This window comes from Populus alba, chromosome 1 (genome assembly GCF_005239225.2).
Source record: "Populus alba chromosome 1, ASM523922v2, whole genome shotgun sequence".
Classification (NCBI taxonomy): domain Eukaryota; kingdom Viridiplantae; phylum Streptophyta; class Magnoliopsida; order Malpighiales; family Salicaceae; genus Populus; species Populus alba.
In genome coordinates, this window is record NC_133284.1 from 36,746,302 (window position 1) to 36,766,423 (window position 20,122).

A 20,122-nucleotide genomic window follows, 5' to 3' on the forward strand; every position below is an offset into this window, starting at 1 on the left:
TTTCAATCTTGATATAATGATAGAAATGTAGTAAATTCAAACGGCAGGGCGTAAAAAAGCAAAAAGACAGCTGATAAACCAATTATTAACAGATTAAAAACAAGCGTTAAGGATCACAATGCACACGGAAAAAATTGTTGTAGTGGCGCGCATCTATTTGCTACAGCATAGAGCAAAAGCAATTGAAAAAGATCAAATTCAGCAAACTGGGTTGCTATCTGCAGCATCAACATTGGAGGCAAGTACTAGCTGTGGCTGAGCAACGATACCTTCCTTTCTTGCCTTTTTGCGTTCACGCTGCAACCTGAAGCTCTCTCTCTTCCTTGCTCGATAGCTGTTAGGATTCTCGGGCTGGATTTCTCTTGGGTACACACTAATCTGCCAACCATACAAGACCATAATGCATCTCAATTTGGAATATCTAGCACTCTCACAAACTGTAAGGTTTAAAATGTAGAATCTACCTTTTTTCTGTCAGGCCCAAACTTCTCAAATTTCACCAATCCATCAATCAAAGAAAAGATGGTGTGATCCTTGCCAATCCCCACATTCTTCCCTGGATGAAACTGAAAATGAAGACAAACACTCAAATGTGGTAGTATGCAAAACTGGCCACAACACTATTTAATGCACATTGAGTGACAGTGGGGAACAGCAGAGCAGATATGTTCCACAAACAGCAATATTAGAAACAAGAATTTTGCATTTTTCAATATGCTTAGAGCAGTCATTTCAAAGTGATCACATTTGAATTCCCTTGTTCCAAAAGGAAATCATTCCCATGATCCCTAAATTCAGAGTTAATAGCTTTCACCCTCCAGAGCAAAACTCCAATCCACTTTCCTAGACGAACCAAACATACAGAGTCAGCAAATCAGAAAAGAGAACACAAGATTCGCTAATTTGATATGGTTTTGCCTTGCAAATCTTTTGCAGCGGTGACCTACTATGATATGTACCGCCATTACAATGAGGGTTCCTACAGTCATGGATTTGATGGTTTGGATACAGGGTGACTAGTGGATTCCATGTTGGTGAAAGCTGGAGACTAGCAGAATACTCGGTTCTTTGACCTTGACAGTCCAAAATACAGACCTCTTGCTCTCCCATTTCCCCTTTTCTACATTACATATCACATTACTAAGGAAATTCCCTAACACGAAACCCCTTATTACAAAATCAAGCATTGCCAAAAAAATCAATTTAATTCCCATCGAATCGAACTTATAACTAATAACAACTACAAACTTAACCCAAAAACAAAACTCTTATAAAACAAAGGTGAACTGCTAAATTTTGAGGAAATTAAGGCCAGACCTTGGTACCACGCTGCCTTACAATAATTGCGCCAGGTTTAGCAGCTTGGTCACCATAAATCTTGACACCAAGCCGTTTGCCTTTAGAATCACGGCCGTTCTTGGTACTCCCAGCTCCCTTCTTGTGAGCCATTTGAATCGTCAAGGGTAATGGAGCCTTCACCGGAGCCTTAAACGGCAACAAAGCAGAGCTTTTCAAACCAAATTTTAGGGACCCAGCATCTCCTTTGAAGAAGGAAGATGAAGAGCTTGAAGATAAAGAAAGGCCTTTGAATGAACCAATTAGATTGAAGCTGACTGCCATTGCTGCTTTTTAAGCTAAAAATTTGAAGACCCAGAAATGAGAATTAGAGGTTTGTGTTTGTGGTGAATTAAATTAAAAACTAAAAACTGATTTACAATTTTTTTTTATTGCTTTATAGGAGTTGTTTTATGGTTACAAGTGAAGAAGAGATGAGAGGAGGAGGGGAGGGGAGGGGAGGGATTGAGAGCTTTATCTTTTGGAAGGTATTCACGTGAGAGTGTGATGGATTAGATGGAGGTAAAGGTACATTTCGTGCCTATACTCTTTTGATTTTCATACTGGTCCCTCCTTTGCCATATTTCTTGTTCTTGTTCTTTTGCCGATCTCCATTACCATCATTGAATATGTCATAAGAAGCTATGCATGATTAGCTTGTATGATTCAAGATTCGAATTCTAGAAAAATAATCGTAAATAATTTGTTGGGAATGTTCTACTAGTTCACGAATAGCCTTTGATGAAACATGCATGCTCAAATATTTCGAGTTTGGGTTCAAACATGTTGGGGAGGAGGGTTGCTTGATAGTTGATAGAATTGAGAGATTTCATCAAAAATGGAAATTAAAAAAATATACTTGAGTATTGTATTTGAGAGCTGTAATTGGTACAAATCCATATATATTATAATTGGTATGAGATCTTACCTGATTTAGATTATTAGGTTTTCATATATTAAATATATGGGTTAGCTTGCAAGCACCTTGACTAATCCTTTACAAGTTTTGAAGTTAACGACCATATAAATTTTCAGTGACTATATATAACGTAATTATATAGCTCGAATCTAAAACTAAAAAAAAACAAATATTTTAATCTTAAATTCTTATTAATAATTATAAATATTTCATATCATTTATTTGTAGCATGTTGTTTCTGGTTAATGAAAGCATCTCATGCGTCCTAATGTCGTCACCCACGATGTAAGTAAGCAACCTAGCGGATCTTAGAGGAAGAAGTATAATGGAAACCACAGTTGTTGCCCATTAAGATCGTGTTCGTGTCCTAATGATTATTCTTTAGTTAACAAGAAAAGCAATGAATTACAACAAGCAATTGATGGTCATTGGATCTGGAATTTCCTGCTAAGAAATTAGACACCGAAGAAATTAATTTCTTAAAATTAATCTAGAATTTTGGGATTAGAACTCAGAAGTGAATCTGAATCATTACAAAACATGTAAAAAAAAGGGGAAAAAGAAATGTTGAGAGTGGGATTTGAACCCACGCCCTTTCGGACCAGAACCTTAATCTGGCGCCTTAGACCAACTCGGCCATCTCAACACGTTGCTAGGCCTGGGAACTATATTTTATATGAACTAATATAAATACCATTTGAGAGAAGAAAACACCGTCTTTGCATGACTTAACGGGGACCAGGCATATGAATCTTAACGCAAGGATCATCTTAGGGGTTTGGGATGGGAGAACTCAGCCCGATCTGATTTGGTATCAACCGAACGTGGCGGCTGGATGACAGGCGCTCCCATCATTAACGAGAGGGAGCTAGGCTTTTTATTGGTGTCTAGCGCATGCCTAGAAATGATGTTAGTAATTGACGATCTTTCCATTGATTGAACTCAGCAAGACCTCTGCCAATGTTTTTACTTGATGTAGGTTCTTGAGAATCCAAGTAAGAAAAAGATTCTGATCCATTTAGCAAGTGAACGTAGATGATCACTTGTTTTGGATGTGCTTTAATTGCATAATTTTCATTGCTTTGGGAAATGAAAGCTCTTGAAATGTATTAGCATCAAGCTACCTAGCATGACCCCTGTTGCATGAACTAACCTGAAGTGAGCACTGTTTTGATACGCCTACATCCTTCAGTAGAAAAGGTTAGAGGAGTGGACCAGAACAGAAACACTTCAATAGTCAACTGAATTTTGGAATAGTTTGCTAATGAGGCCATGTTGGAGATTGAGGCCTATGCAGGATCCCGTGCAAAAAGAAGATGAAATAACGGGGATCGGAAAAGGAGCGAGCAGCAATAGTTAGCTATGTACGAAAACTAGCTGCTACAACAATGAGCTTACATTTGAAACATGTGGAACGTCGCAGCCCAGAATGAAACTAGAATACAGACAAATTGAGTGCCAATCTACCTAGGCTGAAACAGCGGTGAAACCCTTCTCCGAACAGTCTCCTGAATTTGTTCAGGTGACAAAACTGATGCCTCACCTTCAAAATTGGCATTTTCCATCTGCTGATGCAACTGTATAGCACAGGAAAGAGTTGACAGATGTTAAGTGGTCCCTTTCAAGTGAAATTGATCAATTGTTTCACAACTAAATTGTTGTTAGAATATCCAAAATATGAGCAGCAAATGAACATGAAATAACATGTCTCCAGAATGATGTCCAATGAAATAAATTTTACAGCCCTGAGGTTTCCATTTTTATCTTTGAGCAAAAACTGCTAAAGTGACTGAGGAAATGAATCACACATGCATATACCTTCTCAAGAATTGCAGATTGATCATCCATGTGAAATTTGCGCATGTGCTTTAGCATCTCTAGTTGCTGCAAAAAAAATTCCCAACCATTTAGTTGTATCCATCTTCAAACCAACCTTCAACTAGATTTTACCTGCTCCTGTAGTTTTTGTTGATAGTGCATTTTTTCAGCAAACTCATCTGGTCCAAGCTCAGCTTCATCGCAGGCCATTTCTTCACTGTCATTTCATTGCATATCAACACCAAAAATACAGAATCAGATAATCCAATCTCTTGCAAAAACCAGTGCATGTAAATTGAACATCTGTTTCAACTCATGAAAGCAGGGACATCATAAATGACACCAACTTTTTTGGAATAAAAAGTAAAGGCACTGTGAGGAAAGAACTCAGAAACAATGCAGACAGTAAATGTAATTCTCCAATATGGAGAGCATTGATAAAGACAAGCCATGTTCCTTAAGTAAATCCATCTCAGTGACAATAATATAAAAGGAATGGTCAAGTATGTCATCAGGTTTTTTCCCATTGTGACTAGAAAATACGAAAATAAACATCCTTACTTACTATGTCCTAAACTTGTGCTTACAGGAGATGAGTAAAACAGAGTCCCTGACCCTCAACCAATTCAGCTTGTTATCCAAGGCAATTGAATTGTCTACCAGTTTTATTTCATAATCGCCATTAGTATTGTCCCTATCATGCATAAAACTTCATGTATGTAACCTCATCCATATAGTTGCTCATTTTTCATTCCCAGGCAATGAAAACTGCATTTGTATCTTCCAACCCCATTGGAAAGGAATCTTCTATATCAATTACATTTCACGCCAAAGAGAAAATCGATCTTCCATGGGTCCAGTAGAGTTCAAGATTTACCAATGGTATCTTTACTTGGAAAGGGAAATCTCAGCCAGAAAAATGTTGGAAAGTTGAAAAAAATTGCATGCTGTTGGAGAGAAAAAAAGCTCAAGACTACATTCAACTCCTTGGAAAAATGTAAGAGCTCACATGACAGCAACTATTACCTAAGAAAAAAAGAGGCACTGCTTTTTACATCTTTATAAAATTTGTGAAAGGCCTAAACCTTAAAATGACAAGCTCACATGACAGCAACTATTACCTAAGAAAAAAAGAGGCACTTTTACATCTTTAAAAAATTTGTGAAGGCCTAAACCTTAAAATGACAATAACTGTACAGTGGAGGCTGGAGACATGATGTTGTACATCACAGGTAAAAAAAAAATGAGGGTTGTCCCTGTGCAAGATCATAGAAAATTAATGGCGGGTTCTTGTACTATCTCATATGTTCGTGTCCTCTTTAAAAGTAATAATAGTTCACAGAAAAAAATGCAGAATACTCATATGTTGTCCAATGCCTTGACAAAAATTACTCAATCAGAAATCTGTACCAGAGACAGAGAAACAACATACTTTGCAACAAATTTGTAAAAGCGAATCATCAAATCCTGATCATTTTCATAGACCACGTTCACTTTTCCCAAGCATGAAATACCGAAACTTGGATCTGCAATAGTAAAACAGTATTTTTCAAGATATCAGATTGCTTTAACTTCTTAGCACAAAACTTGCACCAGTATTGAAGAATAACAAGTGTGAGTCAGAATAACTGAATGGATCTTTCAATGTCTGTCATCATGGCATGAAAGATAAAATAGTCAGAACTTTCCAACTAAGAGTAGTCAATTTCCAAAAAGAGAATGACCACTTTACCTATACAAGTCGAGAGGCTAGTGATATCTTGAATACCAAAAACAGGAATTTAAAGGATAAAAAATATTCTTGTAAAAAAGTCCAAAGTGAGATGGCCCCTACATCAGTTTAACTGCTATGAAAGCAAAGCAGCTATCCCCTCCACAAATCTATAATGCACTATCTGTCACATTGAGCTTCATTTTCCCTATTTTAAGATGAATTGCAATTAAGAGTTTACTTAGAGGTAACGTTTCACTTTGCAGATGCATTCGCTATCTACAAGAAAGAAAAGTGATGCGTGGTTCAGCAATAAAATTTCCAAAGCTCTAAGAACAAGACTAAATACTGATAGATCTCCAAGAGATTGCTATAACAAAGGCAAAGAAAATAACAAATAAAAATTTACATCAGCAACTTGTAGCCCATGAGAACATACGAGGATAGAACACAACATTCTATCAACAAGCCTCAACGACTGAATGTTCAGCCCAAGCACAATGAAACAAGTGCAACAGATTTAGTTACCCACGAAATGCACATACAAGTCAAGCGACAGTGCACTTTCCAATCCAACCAAGCTAAACCAACCATATCACTTTTTTAGATTAAAAATGGATTTTCAAATATAAGACTCGAACCCCTGTCCTAGCAAAAGTCCTAACTGCATTTGCTTTGCAAGAGTACCAATACCCAGCATTTTGAAAATGAGGAACCCCCATTTGGAAAAATATATTGAGAAATTCAAAGATACTCCGAGACAGACTCACCAACCCCCATTTCCAAAAATATAGATTCCTGGATTGTAGTGGTAGCAGCAACAGCTTCCTGCATTAAGAATCCCATCTCAAATTTTGACAAACAGAAGCGATACTTGTTAATCGAAGGGCAAACCCATCATTTTTTATTATAAAAACACTCACCTGTTTGTCATTCACGGCATCAGCAATCCTTTTCTTTACATCTAACAAAGAGTATTTATACGAAAATGGTAAATTTATAGTTACAATGAAGGAAAAAGAAAAGGAAAGGGGGGGGGGATTTTGAATTACCAGGCTGGGAAGTGAGTTGAGAGAAGGAATTAAAGAGATAAAGCAACTGTTCTCTTGATAGCATTCCTGAGCTTTGTAACGGTGAAGTTGCCATTGATGATGATGAAATTTCTCCGCAAAATGGAATCAGACAGACAATATTGCTGTTACTTCACCTCCCTTTAAAGAGAAGGCAAAATGGAGCCTTTCATATACACGACAGCCATCATTAACCCATATTCTAACTTACCCTTGAACCACAGAAATAACATGGGATGGGAGGCCCCAAATTTTCATTTTTCATTTTTAAAAAACACTCTGTAGATTTTGACTTCATTTATTTGTGAGGGTTTAAGATTAGAATGTTAATTTTAGTTGATACAGTTTCAAAAGAGTTTTTTTAAAAAAAAACTACGCCGTTTTAAAAAAATTAAAAACTAAACCAAGTTTTAACTCAATTAAAGTTAATCAAATCAATTTCAAATTGATTTGATTATAATTGCAACAAAATACAAGATTAGTAGTTCAATACTATAATATAATTTAGGATATTTAAAATGGTGATAGTTATAATTTTTTAAAATATTTTTATTTTAAAATACATTAAAATAATAATTTTTTATTTTTAATATTAACACATCATTTTAAATCATTATAAAAACTAATTTAACATAAAAAAAATTTAAATTTTGTAAAAGCACTGATAAAATAACCTTTTGATTTTTTTTTTTTTAATTCTTTATATTATCGGTTCAAATCAACGCAGCTAGTTGAAATAAATTGAGACAAGTTCTATACAAAGCAGATTGGTTGGTAGTTTTTTTTTTCTTACAAGAGAGGTTCAAACTCAAGACTTGTTGCAACAAGGAAATATTCTAATGCCAATTAAAATATAACTAATTGAGTAATCAATAGTTGTTTTAAACTATATTAGAAATACAATCCAACATATTAGCAGTAAATTAATAACGTGATTTTTTTTTCGAATAAGGTTCAACATAATAATACTAGATGTTACCTAAACAACTAAAATATATGGAGTTTGATATAGAGCTTTATTGTTTATAATAACAGTGAAGCTCTTGATTCTTGATTTTAATTTTTAATCTTTTTTGTTCAATTTAATTTCTTTATAGCCTAATTGTATGAAATTAGCTTTGAAATTATGATAGATTTATAAAATTAAAAGACAAAAGACTCAAATATAAAACCTCATAATATATATCAAATCCTAAATTTGCAAAATTTCATTTTGACTCTAGAATTTATTTTTGTAATTGTTCATTCCAATATGAAAAAGAAAGGGTGACATGCTATAAAATAGAATAAGAAAGAGGAAGTATTTAGTTGTAGCAATTCCAGCAAACAAAATGATTAGGTTTAGTGTTATAATGTTTCATTAATGAGAAGTATTTGATAGTGGTAGTTTGGATCCTCGTCTTGCTGGAAAAAGTAAATAAGAGCTTGAAAAGATTTGTAATCTCAATTTAATTTCTCATAATTTAACTTATTTTTGGCTATTTTAAAGACCCAAATGAGTTTATTGAGGTTTGTTAGGTGTTTTCAACCACTTTTACCATCCAGGTAAGCAAACAATACATCATTTATCATGGCGGATAATGTATTACCTGCTTTAATTTTTTTTTTTTCAAAAAGTCCACCTTAATAAAATAAAAATTAAAGTAAGGTTAGGTGTATCGACCTTATAGTAGGGGCCAAGCATTAGGTATGACTCTATTTATGTTCTTTTTTTCTCTTTATATTTTTTTTGGCAATAAAAAAAAAAGTTTACCATGTTGATTCACTTAGTTTTTATTTAAGCATGACTCTTACATAATATTTTCAATTTTTATTTGAATTTTAATAATTTTATTCAAATATTATGTATTTGATATGAAAATAATAACACCAGTAATAAATTGTTCTTTAAATTTGATTCAAATTGTTTCTTGTTCTTAAAATTTTTAATTAGATTTCTAACATGATTTTACATATTTATAATTTTTTTTAGCTTTCAATCACACTTAAAATATGAACATACTATTTTGATTTTTTTTTAACTTGCTTTAATAATTATAAAATATTTGTTTTACAAAAATAATGATTTCAATTACAACCCTTGTATTTATTAGGCTAAACAAGAGATCTGTTAATAAAAAAAATTTTTTATCAAAATAGATAATATATTTTGTGTGTGTGAATAATAAACCATATTCAAATAATGAATGCCTTAAATAATAATAGATAATATATGAATACTTAAAAACAAACTCGCAAGTAAAGGCATCCAGATAACCTATTAGCAAGTGTTTTAGCCTTTTCAAGTATCCACATTCAACCAAGACTTAACTATAAAGACCAAATCTATTCTCTTTTTTTAATGCTCCATTGATAACGCATATTAGATTAGCTGTTACAAATAATCTAAAAGATATTGAGAAAATATTATAAATTGAAACAATGTTTCTTTTTTAATTTTATTTTATCCGTTTTAGTTCATTAATTCTTTTTCAATCTCATTCTTCAATATTATATTTGATTGGGACTTGGGTTTTTTTCCTTTTTTTTTTTTTTTGCTTCTCTTGTTGTTGTTGGGTCTTTAAAAATATCTTGTCATCGAGTTGGTAATTAATTTCATGAATTTTTATTTTATTTTATTGCTTAAAAAAATTAAAAAAAAGGGCATCAAAATTAAAACAATGAAAAAATGGGAACCCTTTTTTTTTTTAGAAAACTTTTGTTTCAACTTTGATCATCTTTTTTTTTTTTTGCTTTTGATCATTGATTTTTTTTTTCTTTTTGATTTTATCTTTTAATATTGTGATAATTGGATTTGTGGTTAATAATTTGTTTCAATCTATTTAATACATGGTTATCTCGATATAAAAATAACAAATATTAACATTGGATTGGTGCTCTATTTTAAGAAAAAAAAATCTAATTTTATTGTTTGAAAAATATTGAAAATAAGGGGACCAAAATTAAAATAAAGAAAAAATGGGAGCCTCTTTTATATTTTAAAAAAAAATGGTTTCATGGCCTTTTGCTTAAATTTGCCTTAGGATTTTTGTAAGAATCCCTTTTCATCTCTTCGGTTTGGAAATTAAACCATTTAGTGAAAAACATTTTTATATTTTAGTCTCTAATATTAAAAAAAAAAAAAAAAGAGAAATCGAGAGTGATAGAAAAATAATGCAAGATATAGAGAGATAGGTGGGTCCAATTTCATTGGAAACATGACTAAACTTGGTATTAAAGTGTTCCTCTTGAATCTTGATATCGCCGGAAAAGGTATATACTAGATTTAAGGTAGCTGTTTTATTTGTTTTTATGGTTTTTTAATCAATTTGAGGTTTTTTTAGTTAAGAAATTAGTTTCTTGAAATTATAAAAGTGTTTTTCAAATGTTTTTAGGTGAAAATAGTTTAAAAATAAGCTTTTTAGACAACAAAATAAAAACTATCCTGATTTCTCAACCGTCATTTGCAGTAGTCATAAATTAAGTTGGTAGACGATACATCATTTACTTTTAAAATCAAGGTACTTTAATTTTTTATTACAAACTAAGTGTAATCAACATCATCAATCCATTAAAATAATTAAAAAAAATTAAAGTTCATGCTCATAGGCTTGTGCTACTAGGCTCACTTATGGAGCTTGATATTTAGTGGGCCATGAGTGCTAAGGGTTCCCCTAGGCATATATACCTAAACCTTTTTTTTTTCCATTCTTTGTTTATTTAATTTGAAATTAAATAACTAGATATAAATTAAATATCTCACTTTATTAATTTCTTTAATCAACTTGGTTGTTATTTTTTTTTAGATGCCATTAAAGTTTAAGTTTGTTTTCGAATAAGATTATAGTTCTTTATTTTTAATTTTAATAAGCTTTTTTTTTTGTTTAACCCATTGTCTTTTTTTAAAAAAAAAATACATGACTTTTCTGTGAGCAATTTATTATTATATAATTGAATAAAATATAGTTTAAAAAAAATAAAATAATTGAACCAAGTGGAGTCTATCACTTTGAGCGTATATTTGATGAGTGAACCTATATTAATGTAACATGCTATCATCTTAATATTTAAAAACAAAAACATGTGCATTTTGGAAGAAAAAAAATTTTCTATTAAAAAATGCTTTAATAACACTTGCATATTTTTTTTCAATCTATGTTTAATGAATGCTTTTGAAAAAAAACTTCTCTAGCATGTTGAAAGGTAGCATGCCACATAACGTGGTCAACCTTTCAATGTATGCTAAATGATTGTTTGTTTGTGTGGTTGTGTTATAATTTTTTTTTAAATAAATTTTTTTATATATTTTTATATTGTTTTGATATGCTAGTATTAAAAATAAATTTTTTTTAAATAATATATATATTATTTTAATATATTTTCTAACAAAAAAAAAATACTTTATAAAATAAACACTACTACGTTATCAAATACACACCCTCCCTTTTAGTTTTATAATTTAACCGGCTCTATTAACTTTTCAAAGGTCAAAATAACATATTTTTTACTAAAGTTTGTCTTTAATTTTATATTATAGAAAAAAAATTAACTAAAATAATTATATAAAACATAAACTTCAATTTTTGAAAAACTTAATTTTGAAAATTTTAAATCAATAAAACTATTGAAGAAAATTTATTTCTATTTAACAGTTTGAAATTTAGATGGAGAGATTCTTGATTATTAAACACAATTCAACTCACAAAATTAACCCAATAATCTAATAACTTAGAACTTGAATTGGACCAAGTTTCATTTTAATTTACTAACTTGAAATTAACTTTTATAAACAGGATAGTCGATTTGAACTTTGGAGGCAAAGCTTCCGGGTCCAATTTTTTTGAAAGAATTTGTATGATTTGGCGGCAGTTTTTATGGTGGGCGATTTTGAAATTTGAGTCTGGAAGTGGAAGTTTGAAAAATAGCATAACGCTATGAATTATAGTTTTGAGTTTGTTTTTGTATTTAAATGTGTTTAAATACATTTAAAAAATATACTTAAACATGAAAAATATCAAATTAATGTTTTTCAATTATTTTAATATATTTCTTGAAAAAAAAAAACAAATACATTATAAAAAAACTCAAAGCACCATAATATGAAACACCTTTAAGGTCCAAATTAACGCAAAAAGATCGAGCATGTACAAAGTTATCAAAAGGGAACTTGAAAAAAAAATAAACAAAGCAGAAGAAGAGCATATAATTAGATAAAAGCAATCGCCCACAAGGGCTCTAAAAATCCTCATCCATCTTGAACACATGATTGCCGCCATTACCATTAATACTAGACATAACTGAAGCCTTTTGATACTCTCCGACTCTCTTCTCGAAGAAATTAGTCTTCCCTTGCAAGGATATCAACTCCATCCAATCAAATGGATTAGTCACATTGTATACCTTCCCGCACCCAAGCGCACCCAACAGCCTATCAGCTACAAACTCAATATACTGACTCATCAATTCCCCATTCATCCCCACCAACGCGCATGGTAGCGAGTCCACCACAAACTCCCTCTCTATCTCCACAGCTTCCTTCACTATCCCCTTCACGCGCTCCTCGCTCAACTTCTTCCTCAACAGGCTGTAAAGGAGACATGCGAAATCACAATGGAGCCCTTCATCTCGCGAGATCAACTCGTTCGAGAAGGTCAGGCCCGGCATTAGCCCACGTTTTTTTAACCAAAATATCGCACAAAAACTCCCCGAGAAAAATATCCCTTCCACGCAAGCAAAAGCAATTAACCTCTCCGCAAAACTCTCGCCTCCGTCGATCCACCGTAAAGCCCACTCGGCCTTCTTAGCCACACACGGCACCGTCTCAATGGCATGAAACAGGCGGTTCTTCTCAGTAGAATCCTTGATGTAGGTCTCCAACAATAGACTGTACATCTCTGAGTGGATATTCTCAATCGCGATCTGGAACCCGTAGAAAGCACGCGCCTCCGAGACTTGGACTTCTTTCATGAAACGCCCGGCGATATTCTCGAGGACGATTCCATCAGAGGCGGCGAAGAAGGCAAGGACGTGAGAAATGAAGTGTTTCTCGTCAGGAGTCAGGTTTTCCCAGTGACCGAGATCTGAAGAGAGATCGACCTCTTCAGCCGTCCAAAATGAGGCTTCAGCTTTCTTGTACATCTCCCAGATTGATGGATATTGAATTGGGAACATACAGAATCGGTCTGGGTTTTCAGCGAGGAGGGGCTCTTCTGCGATTGCAGGCATTTTGGAGGCTTGTTTTGTTTTTTTTCGTAAGAGAGAAACTAGGGTTCTTTGTGGTGAGTAGAGATGGGTGTGCGGGTGTGGTTTTTTATAGGGGAAAAAGGAGAACTGAGAAAGCGAGGGAGGGTTTTGAAATTTTGAGAGCAGCGGGGATTTTGAATTTTTAATTTCATTTAATAGGAAGCTTGCGGGAGAATGAACTAGGAGGCCGGGGCTAAATAGGGCAAGTTTTGGGATTAGAATGAATGGGTGGCGTGGCAGGTTTTAATTGGTACCCTGGTTTGAATGTTGTGATAAGTCCAGGATTTTAATGGATGATAGTATGTATGGTCATTCTGAAACGTTTATGTTAGATTTCAAGGGTAGCGTTGGTTGGGGATTTTGTTTTTTATTGGTGAATTGCTTGCGAGTTCTCGTGCCACGTATTACGGAATTTGGCTCGGCTCCACCAATCAATTTAGATCCGGTTTGATATCAGATTTAACCCGTGCTAATTTTAAAAATTAATTGAATTAATTTGGATAAATTGGTAAAATTTGATAAGTTAATTCAAAATTTAATAAATTTATCAAAACTTGATTTGATTTTAAAAAAGAAATTAATAATGTTATTTTAAATGGATAAAGGCATATTACTGTGAGATTCACGTAACTAGAATGAAATTATTGTTTTTTGGGGTTATGAAAATGGAGATTAAATAGCAGAGATGGTTTAAAAAAATATAAAGATGAATTTAAATGGAACTAAATATTTGAGGATGAATTTAAAGAAAAAAATCAATATAAAAAAAGGTCACCTTAGGCTTGCAGACCTGGATAGGCCAAGACATGTGTTAAAAAAAAAAAATTTAGATAAATGAGTTTGGGACACGCTCTCTTGTCTTGGCTATTTTTTTTAAAGAGTAAAAATCACTTGTTATCTACCCTTTATTATTATTTTTTAAAACAAAAAAAAGAAACATGTAATATATTATTTGTTTTGGTATACGACGTGCCACCTGATTGTAGCCAATCTAAAATCTAACCACCACTATAGCTGCTGTAAAATCAAGAATGGTTTTTTTTTTTTTTTTAAATCCGTTTTTTAATTTATTTTAATCTAACAAAACTATAAAAATCAATTTAAATCACCAAACAACCCCTAAATTACTCAGAAAAACAAAAATCAAATGAAATAAAAAAATATATTCAAAATTAAACTCAATTTACCTGTCCAGCTATGTTTAGAGGGGAAAACCACCGTTTTTTATTTTTTTTATCGAATAAAACTCTTTGACATCAAATTTGATAATTTTGGTTACTGAAACCGTGAAAACCACAAATTATCTCTTTTATTTATTGTTTTCCAACAAGTTTCTCTATCTTTTTTCTAAACCAACTACTTAAAAAATAAATAAAATATTTTTTATATCAAAATACAAATTATTACAAAACTAGGGTTGGCCATATATTTTTCTTCATGTTTTACTTTATAATCTTCAATCTTCTACTTTGGTAGTTCTACTATAATTATAAACCTAACTATATCTGACTAGACTATTGAATGTTGGAATTAAAAGGAGAAAAAGCTATTGAAAGATGGAAATAAAAGGAAAAAATAATTAGAAAAAAAAAAGAGAATAAAAAAGCTTTACTGTTTGTATAAACAATGAAAATCCATAAACTTCTTTCCCTTAATATTTCAGTAGTATTAAGTAAAAAAATTTCTTTAACTATATTTCATTAATAATTTTTAAATTGATACTTGTTAAAAACTTAAATAAAAAAAATTCTTTCTAATAACTTTTCTAGTGAATACATGGAATCCATCATTTACACTAAACCGGGAGCATAATTGGTTCATTTTAAAAAAATATTGTTTAGCTTAAGTCATTAATCGCTTAGATTTTATGGCTAGTCCATTATTTACAATTTTTTTTTTTTTTATTTAATGATAAGGATATTTTTAGGTCAACTTATATGTTAACCGAGAATAAATACCCATATTAATCTAGTAGTATATTGAGAAGAATTTAATAAATTTATCTGTGTAGTAGCCTCAACATTTAAATCTAGCAACTTAAGAAATAAGCATAGATTACCATCAAGCCAACCTATCGAGATTGGTGAAGGCATTCTTAGGTAAACTCACATGTCAACCGAGATTAATTCCTTTCCTGCATGATCTTAAAGACACACCCCCGTACCAATTTGATGAATTCAAAAGAATTTAATAAGTGTTTATGAGTGCAATTTTCGAGATTTAAACCTAAAAAGTTAAGAAATAAATATATATTTTTAATCATTAGAGTAACTTAAATTATTTAAAAAAATAATTATAATTGTTTTTTTAAAATATTTTTTATTTAAAAATATATTAAAATAATGTTTACATTTAACTTGATGGTTTAATACATTAATAAACAATACCATACATCATTTTCCAATCATGCATTCACTTGATACAAGACATTATTTCCTAAAAAACTAAAATGTTGAGTTTGGTTAGCGTATTTGAATAAAAAAAACATATATAAAAAATATATAAATATATTTGATTGAAGAAACGAATCTATAATATTTGAAATAACTTTTAAGTAAATTTTTGTCATTTTAAAATAATAGGTACAAGGGATATGTTTTCTTTATCTTTATTATTAACTTTTTTTTTTTTGTCTCGAGAGTCGAGACATTAACCAAGCACTAGCAAATATATAAGTAAAACATGGTTTATTCTCTCGCAATTCACTTTTCATGTCACTGTTTATTGGTCATTTCCTTTTTAGATCCCGTAAATTTTTGGTTCCTTCTATTTTAATCATTCAATTTTTTTTTTTTAATTTGGTCCTCAAAAGCTATGTTGTCATGGTTTTATACTTTGAGATTTGTTTCAATTTGCATGCTATTGTATTTGTAAAATGTTAAAGAATATTATGATGTTAGATGAGAAATTAAAAAATTAAAAGAGAAAGGATCAAAATTAATATAAATAAATATCAAAGTCCTTTTTTTGTTTGTATTGTTGAGAAGTTGCAGAAAACTTTAGTTTGGTCCTTAAATTTTTTTATGCAATTTTGGTCCCTATTTCTTATTTTGTACTATGATCCTAAACTTTATTTTTTCTTATTTCATCCCCTACTTGTTGAGAGAGGAGACAAAAAGTCATCGAAAAAACAAATAAGAGAGAAAAAGGTTTATCCAATAACAAGAAAGATTGTTCTTGATGTTAATAAATTCATTTTGAATAATAAAGTTCAATTGAGTAGGTGGTTGTTCTTTGAATATATAGAGAAAAGTAGATCATCAATTTATGGTTATTTTTTATTCAGTTGAATTTTTTAAATCTATATTGATTAAAGAGTGATTTAAAAATGCATATGAAAAAAAAAAATTTAAGCTGGATTTTAACCTCATTTTTTTTATAATTATTCAATTTTTTCCTATAGAAAATTCATATTCTTTATACATCAATGAAATGATTAATTATTAGAGCTACAAGGAATACGGATATTAAGTTGATGTTTGAAAGTATAATGATGATTATTTTTTAAAATATAATTTTTTTAGAAATATATAAAAATTATATATTTTTTTATTTTTTAAAATTTATTTTTGATATAAATACATTAAAATAATTCAAAAATATAAAAAAATATTTTTTTAAAAAATAAATTTTAACTAACCTCTATGTGGGCCATAATTCCAAACAAATATTAAATAAAAAAACTAGCTTAATTAATGCTTGTCACACAAGTGGATATGACAATCACATTAAAAAATTAACATAAAAAAAACATAATTTTTTTACTGGAATATTCAATGAGAAAATTAATCTCCATTAACATGTAAATTGATTCAAAATACATTTATTGTCGAATAAAAAAAATAAAAAACAAAAACTTGACCAGTAGGAATGCACCTTTAAAATAATAAAATAAGGCGACAAACAAGATGATGTAGAACATGAAGGCCAATGTTTGACCGCTACTTTTATTAATCTTATCCTATTCTACCCGCAAATTTCATTCAACAGTCAACACCAGATATGATTCCCTATCTTCTTCCCTTCGCATTCTCTCCCTACCCAGTTCCTAAAGAAAGAGGATAACAGTAGCTCAAAGCGCAGACCTTGAAGTCGTCCATTGTTGAGTTCTGCAGATAATGGCCCAAACATTGTCAGAGAAGGAGCTTTACTCTGTAAGGAGAAGAATGGCCTCTGTTGCCAACCATCTTATGGTACCTTCTCCTCCTACAGCTTCTAGTTCAAAATGTGACTCGGTTGAACTATTACCCAATGCTGCTTCCATGAATGATAACTACCATAGAGTCCATGGTAATGTTTCTAATAAAGAAGTTCTTTGGAGAAATGTTGCTGCTTCTGATAGCAGTACCAAGGACTTCACTGACATTATTTATCAAAAGGCTGTTGGCGAAGGCATTGCAAAGGTCAGAAGTGCAGTGATATCTTTGATCATGGCTCTTGTGTCTCTCTCTTTTTGTTTGTTTTAATGTCGGTTTTACCGTGTTTGTAGATTGTTATTAACAGGCCAGAGAGAAGAAATGCGTTCCGGCCACAGACGGTTAAGGAACTAATTGCTGCGTTTAATGATGCTAGGGATGATAGCTCTGTGGGGGTTATCATTCTTACTGGCAAGGTTTTCCTCTTCTTCGTGCCTTTTTCAAGCCTTACGAATTAGTATAGTAGTAATTAATTTGGTTTTGTAGGCAATGTTAAGGATGTAGAACAGCTTAAAGCTTTTGGGAGGTTGGTTCTAAGTTAAGAAACCAAACTGGTTTTCTTGCAACTTCTCTATCGCATTTTATTCTGCTAGCAAGAGAGTCATGGCATTTTCCTTGGATACGATTAACATGCTTGTTGTTTGCTATTGCAATTTTCAATTTGTATATAAACCTTGAATCTAGCATACTGAGATTCAAGAGTGAAATTTATAATATTTCGAGATGTTTGTTTCTATAAGGAGGCTCGATTTGATTGTGAAAAAACAATGTTGCTGTAGGGAACCAAGGCCTTTTGTAGCGGTGGCGATCAGGCGTTAAGAACCAAGGATGGCTATGCTGATCCTAATGACATGGGTCGCTTGAATGTATTAGACTTGCAGGTGCTAGCAACATTGTAATCTAGTATGAAGATTTTGTAAATTTGTTGGAAGCTTGCCTAACATACATGAATTCTCATGGTCTGCAACTACAATTCAAAAGATCATTTCCATTTCAATTGCAGTTCAATTTCTTCCTTTCAAATTTTAACCTTTCTAATATCCAGTAGCTTTCTTGGGTTCCACTTTCTTCGCCATCAGAAATGGCCGAAGTCATATGTAGCAATGTATTAACCTAGTCATTATTTTGTGCTTCATACCTTCTACCACATTACAGCTGTTTTCAATTCTTCATTTCATTCATCATGCAGGTACAAATTCGGCGCCTCCCCAAACCAGTAATAGCAATGGTATGGTGTTCTTCATTTTTCACAATTGTTCTCTCATGGATATACTTGGTAACTAGATGAGAAGACATGAGTTTGTGGAAGATATGATTAGAACAAAAACATGAAATACCACGTCTCTGTGTCATGCTCTATATTTAATTACTTTGTGAGATTCAGGATTCTTACATCAAAGATCCAAATTCATGAGTGCAACTGTTTTTTTATTCATTGCATTTTCCGTGCATTATCAGGTTGCAGGTTATGCTGTTGGAGGAGGACATGTGTTGCATATGGTCTGTGATCTCACAATTGCAGCCGATAATGCTATATTTGGCCAGACTGGTCCTAAGGTAGTCTTGTCGTCTTCTGTCTCTCTTGTTCTTTGCAGACTTAGAGTTTTGATTTGTAGGCTGGATTGGCAATGGGATTCATTTATGATTCAGTTGATTGGCAAGGTTAATCGTATAATAGTATAGGAAGCTTACAAATCACCTCTCACAAGTTCCATTTCTTTTTTGGTCCAAACTGTCTAGATCTGATTAATGTCTGCTGTATTGTTTCTCTTTGCAGGTTGGAAGCTTTGATGCAGGTTATGGAAGTTCCATCATGTCCCGTTTGGTAAGCAATTGAACATATCTTTGGTTGACTCAATACTTCTAGTAGGAAATTTTAATATATCATTTGATTCTTCTGAAGACTCCCTCTTCTAGGTTTAAGGCTGCCTCATCAACCACCAATGCTAGAATAAGTAGATGATTTTCCTGATCATTGTCCATTTGATATCTTTTATACCGTGTTGTTTTGCATCTGAAAATTTAACAGGTCGGGCCTAAAAAGGCACGTGAGATGTGGTTTCTGACAAGGTTCTATACAGCTTCTGAAGCAGAGAAAATGGGCCTTGTTAACACTGTTGTACCAGTGAGTTCACCATTCTCTCTATTTTTTATCCAATAGATGGCGTAGAAACTGTTGGTATTTTGACTCATTAAAACATCAAACTGTCTCCTTCCAAACTGTATGATTCTCCCTTTACCATCATTCTATTTTTGCTGATAAATATTGCTAACGTTTAAAAACATCTTCTAGTTAGATAATTTAGAACAAGAAACAGTCAAATGGTGTCGAGAGATTCTAAGGAATAGCCCAACTGCGATTCGAGTCCTCAAGTCAGCTCTTAATGCTGTTGATGATGGTCATGCTGGACTCCAGGTACCCTTAGACCATCTACTTGTGTTTGTGTTCTTCAAGCTACTTTAACTGAATGTTTTGTCTTCATCACTGCAGAAATGACCTTATCTTTTTTCTTACTCTTTCATGTGTACTTGTATCATGCAGGAACTTGCTGGGAATACCACACTCATATACTATGGTACTGAGGAAGGCAGCGAGGGGAAGTCGGCATTTATGGAACGTAGACCCCCAGATTTCTCAAAATTTCCACGACGACCTTAATGTCAACTTTCACCTGTGCAGACCCAATTTGTTGTCAATCTACCGGATAATTTTTTTCAATAAATCCTTTGTGGCTTCTTTGTTATGTATTCTTGAGATTAACAATTTTATATTGAGCTCTCTTGGAAGCCACGTTATCAGTTGTCAAAAGCATCACCCTCGCTTCAGCAAATGAGTTCAGAAGAAATTACT

The 20,122-nt window shown here is 32.1% G+C and overlaps 4 protein-coding genes and 1 non-coding gene across 6 annotated transcripts; 1 reads left to right on the plus strand and 4 right to left on the minus strand.

Moving 5' to 3' along the window:
* Positions 1–71: 71 nt before the first annotated feature.
* On the minus strand, positions 72–1,786 carry LOC118063585 (large ribosomal subunit protein bL27c). Its single transcript, XM_035077663.2, has 3 exons — positions 1,318–1,786; positions 465–566; positions 72–378 (listed from the first exon to the last, which is right to left on the minus strand). The coding sequence occupies exons 1-3, from the start codon at positions 1,618–1,620 to the stop codon at positions 199–201; spliced, it is 585 nt and encodes a 194-aa protein (XP_034933554.1). The 5' UTR covers positions 1,621–1,786; the 3' UTR covers positions 72–198.
* A 1,033-nt stretch (positions 1,787–2,819) lies between these two features.
* Positions 2,820–2,900, minus strand: TRNAL-AAG (transfer RNA leucine (anticodon AAG)). The gene has a single exon. It is a non-coding gene; the product is annotated as a tRNA-Leu (tRNA).
* A 653-nt stretch (positions 2,901–3,553) lies between these two features.
* On the minus strand, positions 3,554–7,171 carry LOC118027483 (uncharacterized). The gene is made up of 7 exons (XM_035030858.1): positions 6,836–7,171; positions 6,707–6,747; positions 6,554–6,611; positions 5,505–5,598; positions 4,205–4,289; positions 4,073–4,138; positions 3,554–3,831 (listed from the first exon to the last, which is right to left on the minus strand). Exons 1-7 carry the CDS (start codon positions 6,927–6,929, stop codon positions 3,718–3,720), a joined length of 552 nt encoding a protein of 183 aa, XP_034886749.1. The 5' UTR covers positions 6,930–7,171; the 3' UTR covers positions 3,554–3,717.
* A 4,756-nt stretch (positions 7,172–11,927) lies between these two features.
* Positions 11,928–13,278, minus strand: LOC118063183 (ribonucleoside-diphosphate reductase small chain). Its single transcript, XM_035077147.2, has one exon. The coding sequence runs from the start codon at positions 13,055–13,057 to the stop codon at positions 12,068–12,070; it is 990 nt and encodes a 329-aa protein (XP_034933038.1). The 5' UTR covers positions 13,058–13,278; the 3' UTR covers positions 11,928–12,067.
* Positions 13,279–17,047: 3,769 nt separating this feature from the next.
* Positions 17,048–20,015, plus strand: LOC118063260 (1,4-dihydroxy-2-naphthoyl-CoA synthase, peroxisomal). Of its 2 annotated transcripts, XM_035077258.2 has the most exons (9): positions 17,048–17,478; positions 17,565–17,687; positions 18,051–18,152; positions 18,461–18,499; positions 18,730–18,828; positions 19,049–19,096; positions 19,301–19,396; positions 19,565–19,687; positions 19,814–20,015. In XM_035077258.2, exons 1-9 carry the CDS (start codon positions 17,194–17,196, stop codon positions 19,928–19,930), a joined length of 1,032 nt encoding a protein of 343 aa, XP_034933149.1. In that variant the 5' UTR covers positions 17,048–17,193; the 3' UTR covers positions 19,931–20,015. The 2 variants fall into 2 exon arrangements, with proteins under 2 accessions (XP_034933149.1, XP_073268839.1); XM_073412738.1 differs by lacking the exon at positions 18,051–18,152.
* The last annotated feature ends 107 nt before the right edge of the window (positions 20,016–20,122 follow it).